The 18,879-nt window shown below is 44.7% G+C and overlaps 1 protein-coding gene across 29 annotated transcripts in view; it reads left to right on the top strand.

The window, feature by feature from the left end:
• clasp2 (cytoplasmic linker associated protein 2) overlaps nucleotides 1-18,879 on the top strand; it is a 121,290-nt gene that overhangs the window by 58,783 nt on the left and 43,628 nt on the right. For 28 of the 29 annotated variants that reach the window (XM_065017850.1, XM_065017848.1, XM_029658609.2 and 25 more), the window contains 9 exons: nucleotides 12,291-12,428; nucleotides 14,977-15,053; nucleotides 15,178-15,416; nucleotides 15,563-15,698; nucleotides 15,845-15,915; nucleotides 16,025-16,084; nucleotides 16,197-16,274; nucleotides 16,724-16,891; nucleotides 18,743-18,783. In XM_065017850.1, the coding sequence (XP_064873922.1) occupies nucleotides 12,291-12,428; nucleotides 14,977-15,053; nucleotides 15,178-15,416; nucleotides 15,563-15,698; nucleotides 15,845-15,915; nucleotides 16,025-16,084; nucleotides 16,197-16,274; nucleotides 16,724-16,891; nucleotides 18,743-18,783 (1,008 nt within the window). Of the gene's footprint in view, nucleotides 1-7,890; nucleotides 7,993-12,290; nucleotides 12,429-14,976; nucleotides 15,054-15,177; nucleotides 15,417-15,562; nucleotides 15,699-15,844; nucleotides 15,916-16,024; nucleotides 16,085-16,196; nucleotides 16,275-16,723; nucleotides 16,892-18,742; nucleotides 18,784-18,879 lie in introns of those variants that run through there. The other variant, XM_065017873.1, reaches the window with a different exon arrangement.

The raw sequence follows: 18,879 nt of genomic DNA, 5'->3' as shown, positions 1-18,879 counted from the left end.
TCTAGGGTTTCTGGGATAATGATGTTGATGTGAACCATGACCAGCCTTTCAAAGCACTTCGTGGCTACAGACGTGAGTGCTACGGGTAGGTAGTCATTTAGCCAGGTTACCTTCGCTTCCTTGGGAATAAGGACTATGGTGGTCTGCTTAAAACGTTGGTATTACAGATTCTAACGGGGAGAGGTTGAACATGTCAGTGAAGACAATTGCCAGTTGGTCAGCGCATGCTCGCAGTACGCGTCCTGGTAATCCGTCTAACCCTGTGGCCTTGTGAATGTTGACCTGTTTAAAGGCCTTACTCACATCGACTGCGGAGAGCGTGATCACACAGTCGTCTGGAACAGCTGGTGCTATCATGCTATTTGCATCGAAGCGAGCATAGAATTAGTTTAGCTCGTCTGGTAGGCTTGTGTCACTGGGCAGCTCTCGGCTGTGCTTCCCTTTGTAGTCTGTAATGGTTTGCAAGCCCTGCCACATCCGACGAGCGTCTGAGCCGGTGTAATACGATTAGATCTTCGTCCTGTACTGACGCTTTTCCTTGTTTGATGTTTCGTCGGAGGGCATAGCGGGATTTCTTATAAGCTTCAGGGTTAGAGTCCCGCTCCTTGAAAGCGTCAGCTCTAGCCTTTAGCTCAGTGCGGATGTTGCCTGTAATCCATGTCTTCTGGTTGGGGTATGTGCGTACGGTCACTGTGGGGACGACGTCATCGATGCACTTATTGATGAAGCCATTGACTGATGTGGTGGACTCCTCTAAGCCATTGGAGGAATCCCAGAACATATTCCAGTCTCTGCTGGCATGTAGCTTAGCATCATGTAGCTTAGCATCTGCTTCATCTGACCACTTTTTTATTGATCCTGTCACCGGTGCTTCTTGCCGGAGGATAGTTTCTGTCAGATTTGCCAAATGGAGGGTGAGTAAGAGCTTTGTACGCGTCTCTGTGTGGAGTAAAGGTGGTTTAAAGTCCCCGGCCACTCGGAGCGCTGCCTCTGGGTGAGTGTTTTCCTGTTTACTTATGGCAGAATACAGCTCATTCAGTGTGGTCTTAGTGCCAGCATCAGTCTGTGCTGCTATGTAGATGGCTACAAAAAATACAGATGTAAACATAGACTGACCAGGTGAATCCAGGTGAAAGCTATGATCCCGTATTGATGTCACCTGTTAAATCCACTTCAATCAGTGTAGATGAAAGGGAGACAGGTTAAAGAAGGATTTTTAAGCCTTGAGACAATTGAGACATTGATTGTGTATGTCTACCATTCAGAGGGTGAATGGGCAAGACAAACAGTTTGAACAGGGCTTGAATGTCAGTTGCCTCAGTTGGTAGAGCATCGCGCTTGCAATGCCAGGGTTGTGGGTTCAATTCCCACGGAGGACCAGTATGAAAAATATATCCACTCACTACAGTAGGTCGCTCTGGATAAGAGTGTCTGCTAAATTTGTATTTTTATATATATATTTTTTTGAAACTTTATTTAACTAGGCAAGTCAGTGCAAATTCTTATTTACAGTGACGGCCTAGGAACAGTGGGTTAACTGCCTTGTTCAGGGGCAGAATGACAGATTTTGACCTTGGCAGATCAGGGATTCGATCCACCAACCTTTGGGTTACTGGCCCAATGCTCTGACCGCTAGGCTACCTGCTGCTCCAATGACTGAAATGTAAATGCTGCTGTGGTTTTCACACTTATGTTTCCCCGTGTGTATCAAGAATGGTCCACCACATCCAGCCAACTATGGGGAATGTTTGGAGTCAACATGGACCAGCCTCCTTGTGGAACACTATCGACACCTTGTAGAGTCCATGCCCTGACGAATTCAGGCTGCTCTGAGGGCAAAAGGTGCAACTCAATATTAGGAAGGTGTTCCTAATATGTATACACTCAGTGTCTATCAGGGGTCAAAATTAATTTGCTGCCCAGAAACATGTCAGTTATTGGAAAATATATGGTTCAATTATAATTTATACATTTTATCAAGTTGTAGATGTTCGTGTGGCCTGGAGTGTATTTTTTAAATTTTAAAAACAAACAATGTAAACCCCAAAAGGTCATTTATTTTGCGTGCCGGATGCAGCCTGTGTGTTGTAGTTGGCCTACCCCTGCTCTCTCTCATCCTTCTTGTCATTTCATTCTCTACTTTTCTGTCTCTTGGCCTCTGCCTTTCTTACCTTCTGTCTATTTGACTTAAAAATGGAGGGCATACCTTACAGCCGTATCCATGGCAACACTCCTCAGTGGAGTGTGTGTGTGCGCCCACCTTGTTGCGTGCTATGGGGGGGTTTTGTTGATGTGACAGGGCTGTGATTTTAATTCTGATTCTCACATTAAAGAGATTCTCCGGTATTTTTGTCTACTTTTTCACCAGTAGTTCTAAAAGTAGCACTCCCGAGCCAAAAGTGGTCCCCTAAAGTTGCATACTACATCACCTATGTTCAGATACACTACACGGCCAAAATTATGTGGACACCTGTTTGTTGAACATCTCATTCCAAAATCATGGGCATTAATATGGAGTTGGTCCCCCCTTTTCTGCTATAACAGACTCCCCTCTTCCAGGAAGGCTTTCCACTAGATGTTGGAACATTGCTGCGGAGACTTGCTTCCATTCAGCCACTAGAGCATTAGTGAGGTCAGGCACTGATGTTGGGCGATTAGACCTGGCTCGCAGTCGGCGTTCCAATTCATCCCAAAGGTGTTCTGTCGGGTTGAGTTCAGGGCTCTGTGCATGCCAGTCAAGTTCTTCCACACCGATCTCGACAAACAATTTCTGTATGGCCCTCACTTTGTGCACAGGGGCATTGTCATGCTGAAACAGGTGAGGGCCTTCCCCAAACTGTTGCCTCAAAGTTGGAAGCACAGAATTATCTAGAATGTCATTGTATGCTGTAGCGTTTAGATTTCTCTTCACTGGAACTAAGGGGTCTAGCCCGAATCATGAAAAAGCCCCAGACCATTATTTCTCCTCCACCAAACTTTACAGTTGACACTAGAGCATAGGGGCAGGTAGCATTCTCCTGACATCCACCAAATCCAGATGTATCTGTCAGACTGACCGATGTTAAAGAGTGAGCCATCACTCCAGAGAACACGTTTCCACTGCCCCATAGTCCAATGAAGCCCCCAACGAACAGTTCTTGTGCTGACGTTGCTTCCAGAGGCAGTTTGGAACACGCTTCAGCATTCGGGGTCCCCTTCTGTGAGCTTGTGTGGCCTACCACTTCATGGCTGAGCTGTTGTTGCTCCTAGAAGTTTCCACTTCACAATAACAGCACTTACAGTTGACTTGGGCAGCTCTAGCAGGGCAGAAATGTAACAAACTAAAGTGGCATCCTATGACGGTGTCATGTTGAAAGTCAATGAGCTCTTCAGTAAGGCCATTCTACTGCCAATGTTCGTCTATGGAGATTGCATGGCGGTGTGCTAGATTTTTATACACCTGTCAGCAATGAGTGTGGCAGAAAAAGCTGAATCCACTAATTTGAAGCTGTGTCAACATACTTTTGGCCATGTAGTGCCACGTCATTGCTCTCTCTTTCTCTGCTGTGTCCACTGAGCCATTGGGCCCGCCCAGCAACTTCATTGGATAACGCTGAGCAGGCCCTTCTAGCTGTCACTCAAATGCAAGGAGAGGAAACTCATTGGCTAGAACTCAAATTGCTATGGGGCTGGCCCACGTGGGGGGGGGGGAATGTAGGGAAAATGGTGTGGCACAGCTTCAAGAAAAACAGTTGCTTCAAACTAGGGATTTCATGGCTAATTGAGGTAAGATAGTAATTCTGCTCATAGATTATGCATGTAAGAAATACACATTGACACATCCTGCCCAAAGCGGGAGGTTTAAAAAAAAAAAAAAACAACACAAAACAAAAACAACTATCAGTCGCAAAAGTACCGACACCAAACCACTATTCCCATTCCTCTCTGCCCAGTGCTGATTCCCTGAAGTCTGCCCATCCCCTCACTTTAAAAGCATTGGATTGGTGTAAGCATGAGGGAAATTCCACCATAGCTACTGTAGCGTGACTCAATCTACACAGAGAGGATAGAGAAAGCTCTAATAGATAGACAGACCCACGTGTGCAGTGGTTCCTCAATTAAAAGTTTCAAGGTTATACCACAGCATATTGAAGTAAATTGTGGTATAGTACCTTGCATTGCGTCACTGGGTCATTGCACCAGACCACCGCAAGGGGGAGTTAGACTTCTGATTAGGCTTTTGGATTTAGCGTCGGGGTACCAACACTTTACACCAATGTGTCTCTCTCCTCGCTGAATGAGTGACATCAATGAATGGACGATAGAAACCAGATAGAAACGGATCATTTTGCTGATCATTCAAATTCAATCGTGAATTATGAGGATGAAGAAGAGGGTGATTGAATTCAGAACAATAGTGTAAGAATTCTTCTTCCTCTGTCCCGCATGCACAACCACACCTGAAAAAATACCATATTTTTTAGTTTCTCATTTGTCAGAAGAAGCTGTAACTGGACTGTAGCCTATTACATCCATATCATAAAAACCCATTTATGGTTGATCCGGAAAAAGGGTCCGGAGGGTGTGACGCAATTGCGGAGCCTCCAGATGCATGCAGACGCCAAATTGAGCTCCGTACTGCATCATCGTGCGCATCCCACATTTGTTAACAAAGCGGAGGCCTGGTTGATGGTAGGTGAGGGCGGGAGGTCCTGTATAAACACAAACTCACTTCCTTGAGAACAGCTCTGCACTGCTCTGTGAAGTGCAAGAGGTATTCAGCCCTGACTTCTGCAGAGATTTCACTGTAAATGCTGCACAGCCAAGGCAGACTAACTTTTGTTACACTGTAATATTTTTTATTGTAAGAGAAACGGATATGTTCTGTTATATTCTATGATATTCTTACTGTAAAATATACACTTTGTGTTGACAGAATATACGAAACCCATGTCTGCTAAATGAACAATGACGTAACCATATAGCCTCGGCTACTAAGCACGGAGAAAGTATAACAGAATAAAATAGAATACATCCACTCAAGTTTCTTCAACTGTCTTCTGACTGCGAGTAGAGCGATGTTGTGCCGTGATGCCAGCAGATTCCTGATGGCCTTTGCCGATCACTCATCTTCTTCCATCAGTGACTCTATTGGTTGAATAGTCTCACTGGAAATGGAATACAACGTAAAAATGTGCAGCAAACAGTAAAGACCAGCAATAGATTTAGTCTTTACATAGCAAGGCCACATTGGGGGAGTGCCAGACCGCTTTGACGGATAGTCACGTGTTGAAGGAGGCGAGGGACGAGGTGATGGAGGCACAATCCAGCCAGGCCCACCTGTGAACTCTGGAACGCCACCTGCAACAGGCAGAGGCAACAACCGTGGCGGGGTTGTTAGGTCTGAAATTGGTCACAGTTTACGCCTTGATTAAAACCATTAAATTGGACAATAACCAGCCGAAACTCTCATAATAGCTGACTTACATGAGGAAATTCCCCAATTTCTGTTTCTTTGTGTCTACAAAAACAACATTTGTTAACTGTGCTGCATGGTCAATCTGAAGTCTGCACTGGCCGGTGATACGCCCTCTGCAGAAGTCAGGGCATTCACACTTCCTGCGCTTCATGTAGCTGCTGAGCAGACCTGTTGTCAAGGAAGTGAGTTTGTGTTTATACAAGACCTCCCGCCCCCACCTACCATCAACCAATCATGTCAATACAGAGCTTTACGGAGCCCTACGCATTGTTACAACATTTGGGAGGTGCACAGCAATGCGGTATGGAGCTCGATTTTCCTTTTTTAGGTGGAACAGAAACACTATTAATTAAGCTAAAATATCAGGAATAAATTATTAATATAAAGGCAAGGATAAGCTTATTTTCATAAAGATAATGGAATAGCCTACATAATCTCAAACCGTTACAGTCAGTTGTGTTATTGGGTTGGTTCCTGATGGTTTTGTCTCACTGCTCTTCTCCCCAGAGGATACGTCTCTCCAGGTTGTCATGGCAACAGCCTGAACAGTGCTCACCATGAATGATCCCTCCCTCGTTTCCTTTTCTCTCTCCTCTCTCTCTCCTTTCTATTCCTCCCTTTTCTCTCTCTACAAATCTTTCTGTCCTCCATCTTGCTCTCCCTCATTTTCACTCTAAAGCTCCCTTTCCCCATCTCTCTTCGCTAGCTCTCTCTTCGCTCTTCTCTCTCGCGCTCTCTCTCGTGTCTTTGCTCCCCCGTCCTTGACAGAGATTCGCCCTCCTAAGGGGGCTGTGTCACTGTTAAAGCACTGCTGTAAGTGCCTTTAGCAAATGATTAGCATCATCAGGCAGCTTTATTTATTTGAATGTACAAAAAAAATGGGGAGTAGATCAACTCTAATATTATCGGTTGTATCAATGTAATTGTTTGCATGATTTCTAATTCAACTTTCTTTTTTATTTAAACATTTCCATCCCTACACTAATTGGAGTAAACAAATGGACAACATTACTTCTTCTAACAGATATTTCGCTCACATCTATAGTACCTGTAGTTAAATAATTATACATTCCTAATTGGATATTCATCCACATTGACCGCCTATCCACCATTCATTCTGATGTTAACTCCAACCCCCCACGATGTCCACAGATTAACCCATCTTTTCCAGTATAATGCCATTATGCTATTTCCTATTACATTTACATTTAAGTCATTTAGCAGACGCTCTTATCCAGAGCGACTTACAAATTGGTGCATTCACCTTATGACATCCAGTGGAACAGTAGTGCATCTGCAATGCATCAAGCAGAAACTCAATGTGATGTATATAAACTTTGAGTCTGTCTCCCAATCTAGACTCATTAAACACCAGTTGACTGGTTGTTACCACTTGAAATGGATAACACTCTAAATTCTATAGCTGTGTGCATTTATAATGACTCCTGGCTGGGATATTTCATCCACAGTCCATCACTCAAACAATTTTGGAGACGAATACTTTTTTAAAGAAAGGGTTATAGAAAAGGGTTAATATAGTTGTCATAGCGGTGTAATAAGGGTTAATATAGTTGTCATAGAAGCGTAATAAGGGTTGTTGCAGTGTCTCTACATCTTCTCTCATTAAGTGTTAGGTCACTGACCTCTGATCCCAACTCCCTAACACACTCCGACCTGAGATGGAACTGCGATTGAGGTTGTGTGTGTGTGGAGCCTCTACACACACTCAAAAAGCAGGTTTCAGCTGGAGGGATGTGATCCTCCCCACTCCTCCCCTCTGCCTTCCTCTCAGCTCTGATCTGTTCATCTCTACACCTCCACAGCCACTATGGCCCACTCAGCCTTTGTTCTCTCTGTGTGTGTGTGTGTGTGTGTGTGTGTGTGATGGATATGTGAAATATGATTAGACACTGTAAAGTGTGTGTTAAGCTGTCAATGCTGCGGTATGTGTGTATGTGTGTGTGTGTGTGTGTGTGTGTGTGTGTGTGATGGATATGTGAAATATGATTAGACACTGTAAAGTGTGTGTTAAGCTGTCAATGCTGCGGTGTGTGTGTGTGTGTGTGTGATGGATATGTGAAATATGATTAGACACTGTAAAGTGTGTGTTAAGCTGTCAATGCTGCGGTGTGTGTGTGTGTGTGTGTGTGTATGTCGATGGTAATGAGTTTAGCTGCTGTGAGGGAGGCTAGAGAAACCCAATTAATATTCTGGGGGCGTCACACACACTCTCCTTCCTCCTCACTGGCTGCTACACCATGATGTCATCTCTGCACTGATTGGCTACCTGGCCACGGAGGGAAGGAGGGGAGAAGAGCTATCGAGCGAATGAGAGATGGAGAGAGAGGGAGGAGAGAGAAAATGCCGGCAGTGGTGTGGGTGGAGGGTTTTTCGGATGGCAGTTAAGGTTTGTGTATCTAGACCTGTTTTGAGGGGTGTGTGTGTTGGGGTACTGGTCTGAGAAGAGGGGGGCGCCATAAAACCACGCCCTCCTGGAGGCATGAGGCGCCTCATCTGCAAACGCATCTGTGACTGTGAGTGCAGGGCTGGGCCCACCGTGTGTGTGTTTCTGCTTCTGCAGGAGCATCAACTAGAGCTGCTTTTAGCTGGTGTACCTCTGTGTGAATGAGGGTTGGTTGTGTTTGTTGGTGTGTGCATGATCCGCATGCATGCAGTCTGTTGGTGTGTGTCCGTCTTTCTCGACATTGTGTGCGTCTGTGTGTTGGGGTGTAGGGTGGTGGCTTTGGCGCATTTCTCAGCCCTGTGCGGTGGTTGTCAAAGCGACTGAGTGTGTCTGCGTTACTCTGCCAGCGCTTTCATCTCTGCTGCACGGCTAGAGGTGTGTTTGGAGGGGGCTCTAATAACACACAGGGTGATGCTTTGAGGCACAGGGAGGTATCTCTCCCATGCTGTGGATTGCTGGTGTGTGTTTTGGTGTGAATGTATCTGTTGTATGTCATCATGATCTCAGGGTCTATCAGCTAGAAAACGTTTTCTGTTAGTGATTTATTGTGTAGTCGGTCAGTGTGTGTTCGTGTATTGCCTGCATTAGCTACTTTCCCTGCAGCCAGTGGCCTCTGTTTCTGTCATTACTATTGATCACTGATCAGCACTGACTTTGCTATTTTCTTCCGCCAAGACCTTTCCTCCTTCTCTCCTCCTCTTCTTCTCTCCTCCTCTTTCCACTCTTCCTCTCTCCTCTCCTCCTCCTTTCACTAACTACTTTAATAACAGAAGGGTGAAATGATAAAATGTCATCAAAGATATGTATGATAACAATGTTACTACAGTATTATGATGTATGACCACAATGTTACTACAGTATTATGATTAGAGGTCGACCGATTAATCGGAATGGCCGATTACAAGTTTTCATAACAATCGGAAATCTGTATTTTTGGGCGTCGATTTGCCAATTATTATTTTATTATATAGATATATTTTTTTATACCTTTTATTTAACTAGGCAAGTCAGTTAAGAACACAATCTTATTTTCAATGACGGCCTAGGGGTTAACTGCCTTGTTCAGGGGCAGAACGACAGATTTTCACCTCGTCAGCTCGGGGATCCAATCTTGCAACCTTACAGTTATCTAGTCCAACGCAATAACGACCTGCCTCTCTCTCTCGTTGCACTCCACAAGGAGTCTGCCTGTTACGCGAATGCAGTAAGCCAAGATAAGTTGCTAGCTAGCATTAAACTTATCTTATAAAAAACAATAAATCATAATCACTAGTTAACTACACATGGTTGATGATATTACTAGATATTATCTAGCGTGTCCTGCGTTGCATATAATCTGACTGAGCATACAAGTATCTGACTGAGCGGTGGTAGGCAGAAGCAGGCACGTAAACATTAATTCAAACAGCACTTTCGTGCGTTTTGCCAGCAGCTCTTTGTTGTGCATCAAGCATTGCGCTGTTTATGACTTCAAGCCTATCAACTCCCGAGATGAGGCTGGTGTAACCGAAGTGAAATGGCTAGCTAGTTAGCGCGCGCTAACTAGAGGGACGGAAGCTATACTGTTACACTGGCAATACTAAAGTGCCTATAAGAACATCCAATAGTCAAAGGTTAATGAAATACAAATGGTATAGAGGGAAATAGTCCTATAATTCCTATAATAACTACAACCTAAAACTTCTTACCTGGGAATATTGAAGACTCATGTTAAAAGGAACCACCAGCTTTCATATTTTATTTTATTTATTTTACCTTTATTTAACTAGGCAAGTCAGTTAAGAACAAATTCTTATTTTCAATGACTGCCTAGGAACAGTGGGTTACCTGCCTTGTTCAGGGGCAGATCGACAGATTGGCACCTTGTCAGCTCGGGGGTTTGAACTTGCAACCTTCCGGTTACTAGTCCAACGCTCTAACCATGTTTTGAGCAAGGAACTGAAACGTTAGCTTTCTTACATAGCACATATTGCACTTTTACTTTCTTCTCCAACACTTTGTTCTTGCATTATTTAAACCAAATTGAACATGTTTCATTATTTACTTGAGGCTAAATTTATTTTATTGATGTATTATATTAAGTTAAAATAAGTGTTAATTCAGTATTGTTGTAATTGTCATTATTAAAAATAAAATTAATCGGCCGATTAATCGGTATCGGCTTTTTTGTTCCTCCAATTATCGGTATCGGCGTTGAAAAATCATAATCGGTCGACCTCTAATTATGATGTATGACCACAATGTTACGACAGTATTATGATGTATGACCACAATGTTACGACAGTATTATGATGTATGACCACAATGTTACTACAGTATTATGATGTATGACCACAATGTTACGACAGTATTATGATGTATGACCACAATGTTAGGACAGTATTATGATGTATGACAACAATGTTACGACAGTATTATGATGTATGACCACAATGTTACTACAGTATTATGATGTATGACCACAATGTTAGGACAGTATTATGATGTATGACCACAATGTTAGGACAGTATTATGATGTATGACCACAATGTTACGACAGTATTATGATGTATGACCACAATGTTACGACAGTATTATGATGTATGACCACAATGTTACGACAGTATTATGATGTATGACCACAATGTTAGGACAGTATTATGATGTATGACCACAATGTTACGACAGTATTATGATGTATGACCACAATGTTAGGACAGTATTATGATGTATGACCACAATGTTACGACAGTATTATGATGTATGACCACAATGTTACGACAGTATTATGATGTATGACCACAATGTTACGACAGTATTATGATGTATGACCACAATGTTACGACAGTATTATGATGTATGACCACAATGTTACGACAGTATTATGATGTATGACCACAATGTTACGACAGTATTATGATGTATGACCACAATGTTACGACAGTATTATGATGTATGACCACAATGTTACTACAGTATTATGATGTATGACCACAATGTTACGACAGTATTATGATGTATGACCACAATGTTACTACAGTATTATGATGTATGACCACAATGTTAGGACAGTATTATGTATGACCACAATGTTACGACAGTATTATGATGTATGACCACAATGTTACGACAGTATTATGATGTATGACCACAATGTTACTACAGTATTATGATGTATGACCACAATGTTACGACAGTATTATGATGTATGACCACAATGTTACGACAGTATTATGATGTATGACCACAATGTTAGGACAGTATTATGATGTATGACCACAATGTTACGACAGTATTATGATGTATGACCACAATGTTAGGACAGTATTATGATGTATGACCACAATGTTAGGACAGTATTATGATGTATGACCACAATGTTAGGACAGTATTATGATGTATGACCACAATGTTACGACAGTATTATGATGTATGACCACAATGTTACGACAGTATTATGATGTATGACCACAATGTTACGACAGTATTATGATGTATGACCACAATGTTACGACAGTATTATGATGTATGACCACAATGTTACGACAGTATTATGATGTATGACCACAATGTTACTACAGTATTATGATGTATGACCACAATGTTACTACAGTATTATGATGTATGACCACAATGTTACGACAGTATTATGATGTATGACCACAATGTTACGACAGTATTATGATGTATGACCACAATGTTACGACAGTATTATGATGTATGACCACAATGTTACGACAGTATTATGATGTATGACCACAATGTTACTACAGTATTATGATGTATGACCACAATGTTACTACAGTATTATGATGTATGACCACAATGTTAGGACAGTATTATGATGTATGACAACAATGTTACGACAGTATTATGATGTATGACCACAATGTTACGACAGTATTATGATGTATGACCACAATGTTACGACAGTATTATGATGTATGACCACAATGTTACGACAGTATTATGATGTATGACCACAATGTTACGACAGTATTATGATGTATGACCACAATGTTTATGATGTATGACCACAATGACAGTATTATGATGTATGACCACAATGTTACGACAGTATTATGATGTATGACCACAATGTTAAGACAGTATTATGATGTATGACCACAATGTTACGACAGTATTATGATGTATGACCACAATGTTACGACAGTATTATGATGTATGACCACAATGTTACGACAGTATTATGTATGACCACAATGTTACGACAGTATTATGATGTATGACCACAATGTTACGACAGTATTATGATGTATGACCACAATGTTACGACAGTATTATGATGTATGACCACAATGTTACGACAGTATTATGATGTATGACCACAATGTTACTACAGTATTATGAATGATTCTCTCTCTCAGACCATAGTTTTGAGGATGATGTGGACAGTACAGATGGGAGCCGTGCTCAGGCTGCCTTCAAAGTCCCCAAAATCCCCAAGAAGCCTGCAGAGTCCTCTACCGCACGCAGACCCAGCGCTACAGGACCCAAGATCGGAGGTAAGAGTGCAGCTCCTATTCAACACCAATCTGGCCTGCTCACCTCTTAGAAGCATCTATTGAAAATTCATTGGGCGTTATGTGACCCAGGAGTAATCACACTTGAATAAAAAAAGAGACATTTGCAAATAAAGTTCCTTCGATTGATTTCATATCATTAGTCTCATTGGCTTGATGGCCAGAACGGGACTGCTGAGACGTCTGGTATAAAATCCAAACGTTATTAATCCCATTCTATCCCCTGCTCCTGGGCTGGGTAAGGAGCCTCAGCTCATATAGGAGCAGGAGTCTATGTCCTGTTTCCATAGCGTGAGGCAGTTTGTGTACAAGTACAACCCCTGGACAGGACCCGAGTCTATCACAAGATCTTACCCCCAATCTATCTCCTTAATGCTGAGTGCCAAGCAGAGACTCATCGGGTCTCATTTTTGCAGTCTTTGGTATGAATCGGCCGGGCATCGAACCCCTAACCTTCCTATTTCAGGGCGGACACTAAGCACAAGGCCATTTAGTTGGGCTGGCTAATTAAGCAATAAGGCACGGGGGGGTGTTGTATGTGGCCAATATACCACGGCTAAGGGCTGTTCTTAAGCATGATACAACAGAGTGCCTGGATACAGCCATTAGCCGTGGTATATATACTAATGGCTGTATCCAGGCACTGTATATTGGCCATATACCACAAACCCCTGAGGTGCCTTATTGCTATTATAACCTGGTTACCAACATAATTAGAGCAGTAAAAATGAATGTTTTGTCATACCCGTGGTATACGGTCTGATATACCACGGCTGTCAGCCAATCAGCATTCAGGGCTCAAACCACCCAGTTTATAATGGCCAGATTAACAAGGATACAGATGGGGAGAGATGAACTAGCTTTCTAAGCAGGTCGGCTGGACCAGTAAACCCAACAGACTGACGGAGGGGAAATTTTCTGGCTTCTTCACAGGAGCTTATCCTTGATCCACACTCATCTCTGCTGTTTTTATCTGGACTCCATAAGTTATGTCTTTATATTCTTGCTGCTTCACAGGAAGTTCTGTATGTCATCAGTCAAATCTCTGTGGCTCTATCTGGGCTTGATATCTCAGGCTTGATTAGTTATGCCTTTGATTACATCTATGATAGTGACGATAATATGCCCTGTAGATCACTCCATCTCTCTATTTTCTGTTTTCACTCATCTTAGTCTGCATTCTAAGTTTGACAGACGGGTGACTTGTCTTTTCTGCCTATTTCCCTCTCCCCCTTTCCCCTCTCTCCTCATCTTCCTCTCTCTGTAAGGGAGGAAGGTAATAGTGCTCTCACATCCAGGCGGTCGATCTAGGCTAGGGTCGATCTAGGCTATGTTCATTCAGGCAGATGGACTGTGACATCTGGAGATAAAGCGACGTGTGTGTGTGTGTGTGTGTGTGTGTTCTGAAATGTGTGGAACAGGGTGATGCTACAGCCACTCTGTCCTGGTCCTCTCGCTCTCTGTCTGTATCAGCAACCCTGTCTATGTTCATTCAGGCAGATGGATCAGACATCTGGAGATATGAGCGACGTGTGTGTGTGTGTGTGTGTGTGTGTGTTCTGAAATGTGTGGAACATGCTAGTGTAACTTCTGGTGCTGCTAGCATATTAGCATGCTAGGCTAGCTCCCTGTGTGGCTAAATTAGCATTTATATTACATTCCACCCACGCACTCTGCTCACACAGACACACAGAGAGGATAGAACAGAAGAGACGAGAGAACACAGAGAGACAAGACTCTGAGATAGAAGAAAGAAATCGAGAGAACAGAAAAAGAAACTGAGAGGGAGGATAAATGAGGCGAGCTGAAAGAACAGAGCTGTGGTATTAGAGGCCCTAGTCCCGTCTATCTCTGAGACACTATGGAACATGTGTATCTATGCAACACACAATCTGCTGCTATAGGATCATCCTCCTCAGCTCTATACACGGATAACACACCCAGCATCCGTTTACCCACCATAGCTGGGAAGGCTAACGGCTAGATGTTCGAGCAGGGAGCAAAAGCCTCCAGTACCATAGTTCTCAGAGTTAGCAAACCCTGGCTTGGGCTCACAGCACAGCCATCTCACGCTGCAGCTAGCCTGTTGCAGCTAGCCTGTTGCAGCTAGCCTGTGAAAATGGATTGTGTTGTAGCAGAACTGCCCATCTACTGCAGTTGGAAATGGAAACTAGCCGCAGGGATTTGGATGTCCTTTGGGTGGTGGACCATTCTTGATACACACAGGAAACTGTTGAGCGTGAAAAACCCAGCAGTGTTGCAGTTCTTGACACAAACCGGTGCACCTGACACCTACTACTGTGCCCCATTCAAAGCCACTTACATATTTTGTCTTACCCATTCAACCTATGAATGGCACAATCCATGTCTCAATTGTCTCGAGGCTTAAAAAACATTCTTTAACCTGTCTCCTCCCCTTCATCTACACTGATTGAAGTGGATTTAACAAGTGACATCAATAAGAGAACAACTTACTGTCACTCAGACGGGGATACACATGCTCTCTGACCTCTCTGTCCTCTGTCTTTAGGTGCGTCTAAGGATGGAGCTGGGGGCATCGATGAGGAAGACTTCGTCAAAGCCTTCACTGACGTCCCCACAGTACAGGTAACACACACACAAACATGCTAGTATGCATTAGTAGCAGGACTGCAAGCGATGTAGATAACACTAGTGTGAACTATGTATCTCTCTGTCCCCCTTTCTCTCTCGGTCTCCATGTCTCTGTCAGATCTACTCGTCTCGTGACCTGGAGGATAACCTGAATAAGATCCGAGAGATCTGTTCTGATGACAAACATGACTGGGACCAGAGAGCCGCTGCAATGAAGAAGATCCGCTCCCTGATTGTTGCCGGGGCAACGGAGTACGAGTGTTTCTTCCAACACCTGAGGCTGTTGGACGGAGCGTTCAAACTGTCAGCTAAAGACCTCCGATCACAGGTGGTACGAGAGGCCTGCATCACTGTGGCGTGAGTACTATACACACACACACACACACACACACTTTTTCCACATCTCCTTTTTACGTTTCTTCTCTAAAATTGGATTTGAAAATGGAAGTAGCACTTTCTCACTTCCTGTCTTTTTTCCCTCCCTCCCTCCCTCCCCTCTCCAGCCACCTGTCGACAGTGTTGGGTAATAAGTTTGACCATGGTGCTGAGGGCATTCTTCCTATCCTGTTCAACCTCATCCCTAACTGTGCCAAGGTTATGGCCACTTCAGGGGTGTCTGCTATACGCTTCATCATACGGGTGAGTTAGACACACACACACACACACACACACACACACACGTTGACGTAACACAGACACACATCTAGCATACACACACACACACACACACACACAGGTAACACATATAATAAAATGACTGAGTTTGTATTTCTGTCTCTCTGCAGCACACACATGTTCCCAGACTCATTCCCCTGATCACCAGTAACTGCACCTGCAAGTCTGTGGCCGTCAGAAGGTGGCGTGACGCATATGGTTACAAAAATAATCATTGATGATTGTAATGATGAAGATGAACATGAAGAGGATTGTAGTAATGATGAAGATGTTTCTTCTTCCTCCCTCAGGAAATGTTTTGACTTCTTGGACCTGCTGCTGCAGGAGTGGCAGACCCAGACTCTGGAGAGGTGAGAGTTCAACACACAGCCAGACAGACAAATATAGGGCCGTTTTAATGCGAATGGAATCTTGGTTGAGTGTTGTACACATGTTCACCTTCTCTGTCTGTCTCTCTCTCAGACATACAGCAGTGATGGTAGCGAGCATTAAGAAGGGGATTGCAGATGCCGACGCAGAGGCCAGAGTAGAGGCCCGCAAGTAAGACACACACACACACACATTTTCCTATACACATACTCACTCTATCTCCTTCTCTCACACCTCTCCCTCTCTCCCCCTCGCTCTCTCAGGGCATACAGGGGTCTGAGGAACCATTTTCCTATACACATACTCACTATCTCCTTCTCTCACACCTCTCTCTCTCCCCCTCCCTCTCTCAGGGCGTACAGGGGTCTGAGGAACCATTTTCCTATACACATACTCACTATCTCCTTCTCTCACACCTCTCTCTCTCCCCCCCTCTCTCAGGGCGTACAGGGGTCTGAAGAACCATTTTCCTATACACATACTCACTATCTCCTTCTCTCACATCTCTCTCGCTCTCCCTCGCTCTCTCAGGGCGTACAGGGGTCTGAGGAACCATTTTCTATACACATACTCACTATCTCCTTCTCTCACACCTCTCTCTCTCCCCCTCGCTCTCTCAGGGCGTACTGGGGTCTGAGGAACCATTTTCCGGGAGAGGCGGACTCTCTGTTCAACTCGTTAGAACCGTCCTATCAGAGGAGCCTCCAGTCGTCTCTCAGGAATGCCGGGAGCGTGGCGTCTCTTCCTCAGAGTGACCGCTCCTCTTCCTCTTCACAGGAGAGCCTCAAGTAATGGCCCCTGACCCCTGACCTTTTAACCATGCAGTGTTTAACCGGCTCAGAAGTACCCAATAAGTAATATTGTTCTCTCTCTCTCTCTCTCTCTACCTCTCTCTACCTCTCTCTACCTCTCTCTCTACCGCTCTCTACCTCTCTCTCTATCGCTCTCTCTCTCTCTATCGCTCTCTCTCTCTCTATCGCTCTCTCTCTCTCTCTCTCTCTCTCTCTCTCTATCGCTCTCTCTCTCTATCGCTCTCTCTCTCTATCGCTCTCTCTCTATCTCTCTCTATCGCTCTCTCTCTCTCTATCGCTCTCTCTCTCTCTATCGCTCTCTCTCTATCGCTCTCTCTCTCTCTATCGCTCTCTCTCTCTCTATCGCTCTCTCTCTCTCTATCGCTCTATCTCTCTCTCTATCGCTCTCTATCGCTCTCTCTCTCTATCGCTCTCTCTCTCTATCGCTCTCTCGCTCTCTCTCTCTCTCGCTCTCTCTCTCTCTCTCGCTCTAATATCTCTATCGCTCTCTCTCTCTATCGCTCTCTCTCTCTATCGCTCTCTCTCTCTCTATCGCTCTCTCTCTCGCTCTCTCTCGCTCTCTCTCTATCGCTCTCTCTATCGCTCTCTCTCTCTCTATCGCTCTCTACCTCTATCACTCTCTACCTCTCTCTCTCTCTCTCTCGCTCTCTACCTCTCTACCTCTCTCTCTACCTCTCTCTCTCTACCTCTCTCTCTCTACCTCTCTCTCTCTACCTCTCTCTCTCTACCTCTCTCTCTCTACCGCTCTCTCTCTCTCTCTACCGCTCTCTCTCTCTCTCTCTACCGCTCTCTCTCTCTCTCTCTACCGCTCTCTCTCTCTCTCTCTACCTCTCTCTCTCTCTCTCTCTACCGCTCTCTCTCTCTCTACCGCTCTCTCTCTCTCTACCTCTCTCTCTCTCTCTCTCTACCGCTCTCTCTCTCTACCGCTCTCTCTCTCTCTACCGCTCTCTTTCTACCGCTCTCCCTCTCTCTCTCTCTACCGCTCTCTCTCTCTACCTCTCTCTCTCTCTCTACCGCTCTCTCTCTCTCTCCGCTCTCCCTCTCTCTCTCTCTCTCTCCCTCTCTCTCTCTACCACTCTCCCTCTCTCTCTCTACCGCTCTCCTCTCTCTCTCTACCGCTCTCTCTCTCTCCTCTCTCTCTCTCTACCGCTCTCCCTCTCTCTCTCTACCGCCCTCCCTCTCTCTCTCTACCGCCCTCCCTCTCTCTCTCTACCGCCCTCCCTCTCTCTCTCTACCGCTCTCTCTCTCTCTACCGCTCTCCCTCTCTCTCTCTACCGCTCTCCCTCTCTCTCTCTACCGCTCTCTCTCTCTCTCCGCTCTCTCTCTCTCTACCGCTCTCTCTCTCCGCGCTCTCTCTCTCTACCGCTCTCTCTCTCTCTCTACCGCCGCGCTCTCTCTCTCTCTCTACCGCTCTCTCTCTCTCTCTCTCTACCGCCGCGCTCTCTCTCTCTCTCTACCGCCGCGCTCTCTCTCTCTCTCTCTACTACCGCGCTCTCTCTCTCTCTCTACCGCTCTCTCTCTCTCTCTCTACCGCTCTCTCTCTCTCTACCGCTCTCCCTCTCTCTCTCTACCGCTCTCTCTCTCTCCGCTCTCTCTCTACCGCTCTCCCTCTCTCTCTCTACCGCTCTCTCTCTACCGCTCTCTCTCTACCGCTCTCCCTCTCTCTACCGCTCTCCCTCTCTCTACCGCTCTCCCTCTCTCTCTCTACCGCTCTCCCTCTCTCTCTCTACCGCTCTCCCTCTCTCTCTCTCTCTCTCTCTCTCTCGCTCCCCCTCTCTCTCGCTCCCCCTCTCTCTCTACATCGATCTCTTTCTCGATCTCTCCCAGTCGTCCTCTGTCGTCTAAATGGTCAGCTGCTCCTGGTAGAGGTGAAACACGCACACACACACACGCATACAAATACCGGTATTGATCATATCATTCCTGATCTTGTACAAGTGGTGTGTACGTTATTTGTGTATGTT

Source organism: Oncorhynchus nerka, linkage group LG4 (assembly GCF_034236695.1).
Source record: "Oncorhynchus nerka isolate Pitt River linkage group LG4, Oner_Uvic_2.0, whole genome shotgun sequence".
NCBI lineage: Eukaryota > Metazoa > Chordata > Actinopteri > Salmoniformes > Salmonidae > Oncorhynchus > Oncorhynchus nerka.
Note: the sequence above shows the minus strand (reverse complement) of the source record. Positions and strands in the feature narration are given on the sequence as shown.